The sequence below is a fragment of the Thamnophis sirtalis genome, unplaced genomic scaffold (assembly GCF_051295495.1).
Source record: "Thamnophis sirtalis isolate CommonGarterSnake01/CBP01778 unplaced genomic scaffold, rThaSir2_p1.2 scaffold_3, whole genome shotgun sequence".
Classification (NCBI taxonomy): Eukaryota; Metazoa; Chordata; class Lepidosauria; order Squamata; family Natricidae; genus Thamnophis; species Thamnophis sirtalis.
In genome coordinates this window covers 145,283,876-145,289,238 of record NW_028261383.1, presented here as the reverse complement: position 1 = coordinate 145,289,238, position 5,363 = coordinate 145,283,876, and the positions used below count along the sequence as shown (strand labels likewise).

Below are 5,363 nucleotides of genomic sequence, written 5' to 3'. Positions count from 1 at the left end.
GATTATAGTCCAAACATCTAGAGGGTTGCCAACTACATATGTTGAACTAAAATATCAAATTTGTATGCATTCATGGACAAATTCTGTGGAAGAAAGAAATATTTAACTGGGAACAGGAATTACACCATATACTGTGAAAACAGTTTGATACTCCTTTTGCAATATTCATAGCTCAACATAGACAAATGCTGTAAAAATATGGAAACACTGACACAAGCTGAAAAGTGAGGCATTAATCCAGAAACATTAAATAAGAAAAAACGGAGCCAAGTTTATTAAACAGGTAAAATTCCTCCTCTCTGGTTTGGAAAGCAGAAAAGTGGCTGATGTGCCTAAGGAGAAATACATAAATGCATTATAACAATTTGCAGAATATAATGTTACAGCATGCTTCAATTTACATTTATGCTTAACAAGGTGATTAAAAAAAAATCTGTCTCCAGGCCTTGGAAATTTAAGTCTGACTGTAAATCAGGTATCTCAGAGTTCATGGAACTTTTGCCACTTAAAGCACTACATGTCGGGGCAAAGTCTAATGAACTGCAGCTGCAAAGACATGTTCCGGTTGATTAGGTTGACTCCGGCTGCTCTTCTGCTGTCATTAACTGTATCGTAAGATACAGCAAAGATAAGCACAGCCTTATGGACTCTTGCAAAGTCTCATTTCCATCTAGGAATGTGATGCAGGCACTACGGCTATGCAGCTTTTTCTAGTGAAGGCCAAAAGGTCCTTCAGAGCAGGGGTTGGTGCTCATGGAGGGAAAAAGGAGAGGGAGGAAGGACCACAAACCTGGCACTAGACACAGCTTCAGAGGATACCTTGAACGGGGACAGCAATCCAGGGCTGGAAGGGACCTGGAGGTCATCTAGTCCAACCCCCTGCTCCAGCAGGACATTGTTAAAGTGAGTTTCTGTCTTTTGACTCCCCCAGTCACATGACTACATAGCCACGCCCACCTAGTTACATGACCCCCACCAAGCCACACCCACAGAACCGGTAGGAAAAAAAATAGATTTCACCACTGCTGTAAAAGTTAGAGCAGGCCAAGAAAAGATGCAGCTGCCTAATGGCTCGGTCAACAGCTGCCCTGCAAATTCTTCCATGGGCTCCAAAACATTTTTAGGCATTGAATCGGTGGCACTGCACAATCCTAAGGGTTACAAAGTGGGGTAGCCAGGAAGGAAGGGAGGAACCAGTGACTTTGCAGTTGTTGATAGACCGAAATTCCCAGTAAGCCTAATTAACTATATTGAGAGGTGCTGAGAATTTTGCTCAGTTGTCATCAGAAAAGCTACAAATTCTGGTCAAAAATTTGCATGGTTGTTATTGAAATTCTATACAACACAATATTATTTAATACAATCTCCATCCTCTTCCCTCAACCCTTGGACATTCTTTCAGCAGCCTCAAGCAATCTAATCACACCATTTTAATGCATTCTCTAAAATTGTTTATTTCTCCTTATTAGCAGAATTCCTGATCTGCCTCACTTTCAATTCATTTTAGATGCTCTGTTTCCCAAAGGAGAACATTTGAGAAACACTGAAGTTTGCAAAAAGGACTTTCAAAATGAATTAAATATGATTAGCAGGATTTCAAAGTGTTTTCTCTAGTAACTCAGCCTAATCATTGGATTGCAAACTCTCCCCTTCAGATCAGAAAAGGCATCCAACCTCCCCCAACCACACATAAGTATTTTTCCTTGCTTTAAGATCATGTCCATATTCCCTCCAGCTACAAATCTTCAAGGAAACTAATTTCCCAATTCCAGAGTAAGTGATATATTTCACACAGATTTGATTGATCTTACTCATTTAAAAAAATTATGCATTGGCAATCTGTGCATCTAAAGCATCTGACCTTTCTTTTCAAATCTAGTGTTATTGATCCATGTCGGAATAATGGCTACATGACGCACCCAAAAAATATTTTAGCTTATGTGTACAATATTTTAATCAATTTTTGAAAAAGCAAGTTGGCAGAAATTGCTGTGATTAACGTCTGCTGTGGGCAGGGGGAACAGGACGGATTTTGCTGGAAGCTGCTCTCCAAATAGGCATTTACTGGACTTGACAATTAATCTATTCCTAAGAATTTAGGAAAAACAAGATAGGGTACATTCTTGTAAACACAGAGATGGTCCCTTCAGATTTTCCTTCTCCAAAGCAGTTTGAATCCCTACGTCACTAAGTGAGCTTCATGAGTTGAGAAAGATAAGAATTTGGATCTCTCTGGTCCTCCTCTGCTATACTGACTGGATCACAAATGCTCTTCAAACCATAATATAGATGGTTCCATTCTGGTTTAGTGTGAAGCCAGCTTCTCTAGTTTGTAAACCAAGAATTACAGTTAAGATTAGGGGGAATTCAACAAACCCACAGTTAAAATGAAAACAATATTCCATTATCTGGGATGTTGCAAAAGTACAGGACTAAAGTCCCCAATTATTTGGCCAGTATAGGACATCTGAACAAGGAGTTTCCAAAGAGAGTTGTTCACACAGAAGATGAATTGAAAGACAAGCTAATGCAGCATGAGGAAATTATCCTTCAGAGATTGGGTCCCGTACATTGCACATTATAAAGTGTCAAATGAGGAATAAGTAACACTTATTCACCCATACTTTATAGCAACACCTATTATGTTCCATTTGTTTAAAAATGTACTTTACTGCAAGCATATAACACTATTATCCCTGTCATTAGATCCATTATAATATCCCCAAGCTGTCCTCCCTTGCCTTGGTGGAGGAAAAGTAGCTTCTGTAGCAAATATTTATCTTAACTTCATATAAAATTTATTATGTTAAGTCATAAACCATATAAACCATAAGTCATATAAACTGTAAATCATAGACTAGTTTGGTGTAGTAGTTAAGACACCAAGCTAAATTCTATTTCTTGTTGTAACATTTTCTCTAGCTATGCTTTTATTTTAGTCCAATATTTCCTTGCTTCTCACATGCCCAGCACATATGATAATATGACCCTGTTGCTTGTTGACATTTCCAACATTTCGCTGGCTTGTCTTTAAACATCTTTGCTAATTTTTCTGGTGACATGTGCCATCTACAAAACATTTTGTATAAGTTTTCTTTAGAAGCTGTTGACATGGTTAATTTTTAATTCCTTTCCCATAATTATTGCCACTTTTCAAACTCAATCATGTAGCCAAAGTTCTTTGCCAAAGTTAACATTGTATCTTTAACCACTTCTTCTAGCCTAATTCTTAATAGATAGCTATATAGTTTCTTGATTATTCTTTCTTCTGTTCCCATAAGTATCATATCCAACTCTGAACTTTCCAAGTTAAAACCATACTCCCTTTTATCTTTTTCATATCTTGATTGTATTTGCTAGACTAGTTCGGTGTAGTGGTTAAAACACCAGACTAGAAAGCAGGAGATCATGAGTTCAAGTCCCACCTTAGCCATGAAAGCCAGCTAGGTGATTTTGGGCCATTCCCTCTCTCTCAGCCCAAACCATCTCAAATAGTTGTCACTGTGGGGAAAAAGGACTAGGAAGGTAAGATGCATTGAATATGTTCGCTGCCTTGGGTTGTTTGTAAAATATATAAAGCTGGGATATATCGCTTTATATATAAAATAAAATAACATGCCTATTTCTTCTCTTGCCCATTTCTCTGGCAAATCATTAATTTATTCTGGAAAAAGACAAACCTTTCAGCCACCGCCCCCCCCCCCAACTCAATTCAGATTGCAGAGTATTCTGTTGTCTTGATACCCTTAACATCTGCCAAAGGCAGACGTCATATGTGAAAATAACACATAAAAAGAAGTTGAATTTGTTAAGAGCGAAGTCTAATGTCACCCATATCTTAGCAATACTATAGTGTACTGAAATCACCCTTTCTAGCAAGCTGTCAATTTTGCCTTACCTGACTCACTTTTATCCTTGTGCAAACAGGAGAGAATCATGCAAGGTTAGAATTCTGGAGAAAGGAGAGGTCTTTTTTTTATACCGATGTTGTCTTTTTCGTGGTTGCATCAGATGCACTTTCGTAAGCAGGGACAAGCCCTCTTGCCCAGTGGATACCAGGGCATCCGTGCTGCACCACCATCAACTGGATTGGTTCCTGGGTTTCCATAGGAATCTCCAAAATACACTCCTTACTGGGATCTTTCCCCCGACAGTCGTAGAGGACGCAGGAGATCAGGAAAACCAAAAGCAAGATTACATAGCTAGCAACCAAAATGACCAGGTTCAAGGTCACGGGGTCAAGCTCTAGATAAAATTCCATTTGGATCCCAGGGTTTATTTATTTATTTAGCAGGAACCCGACGTACATGCAATAAATGGAGCTGTGGCAAATCTCAACAGATACAGGATACTGTGAATTTGCAGCAAAATTTTCATCTTGCATGCTCTGGTAGAAGTGGGTTCTTTCACCCTGTATCCCGCCCTAATGGCATGATTAAAGCCTCTCACTTTAATAACTTAAGCTCCTTTTTAATTCAATCTTGTCAACAGTGACAGAACCTACATTTGGATGCTTTTCAGCAGTGCAGGAATCAGTTTTGTTGTTGTTGTTGTTGTGAGAATGATATGTATCATCCCTCCTATCTTACACCTCACCAGTGCAGCTCTCTTCTTCTCCTTTGTCTTTTAGAAAATGCAAGAAGGAAGCAGGCCCCGAGGCATGATGCTTTGAGATACAGTGTAGGAAGTTAGCACCCACCCCTCTCCTGGAAGAGTGAAATATTCTAGGAAATATTAAAAAGGCTGAATATTATGTTTCCCTGCATGAGAAATAGAGAAACATGTTTTTTTTAGGCAGGAAGCAGACTCACTCTTAATAGTCCCCACCCTCCTCAATAGCCCACAGCCATGTCAGCACTTGAGAGATAAAGGGATAGCTAGGTCTATTCATAAGCAAATGCCCTCACCCAAGATCCAACAAAGGTAGGATTAGCCCTCTACCCATCTAGCAACAGAACTCAGCACATGGTACCTGGGGAGATTATATCACCCAGCAAGATTCAACCAAGCTTGGGATAGCCTACAAAGTTACCCCCATGGAAGTCTGACAACCAATCAGAATGCAAGATCAAATTCAAAGACCAACAGAGGGTATAAATCTCTCTCTCCCTCCCCCATCTCTCCCAAGTGCCTTTTTGGCCCAGGATCTCAAACCATGTGCTTCTGCCAGGGGTGGGTTTCAGGGGGTACGCCCCGGTACGCGCATACCCATTGGTCAAATTTAGTGTGTCTTCTGGTACCTGTTCTTCTGGAGGCCACGTACCAGAATGCTCCCTCCCATTGCCTGCCCCCTTGCTCATTCCCCCCACCTGTCCAGTCACTGCTCGCTTGCCCCGCCTGTCTACACCAGGCTTGCCCCACCA

General features: G+C 40.2%; 1 protein-coding gene across 1 annotated transcript; it reads right to left on the bottom strand.

The window, feature by feature from the left end:
* Nucleotides 1-265: 265 nt before the first annotated feature.
* Nucleotides 266-4,378, bottom strand: SMIM36 (small integral membrane protein 36). Its single transcript, XM_087707856.1, has 2 exons — nucleotides 3,899-4,378; nucleotides 266-332 (listed from the first exon to the last, which is right to left on the bottom strand). Exon 1 carries the CDS (start codon nucleotides 4,259-4,261, stop codon nucleotides 3,977-3,979), a length of 285 nt encoding a protein of 94 aa, XP_087563982.1. The 5' UTR covers nucleotides 4,262-4,378; the 3' UTR covers nucleotides 266-332; nucleotides 3,899-3,976.
* Nucleotides 4,379-5,363: the final 985 nt, after the last annotated feature.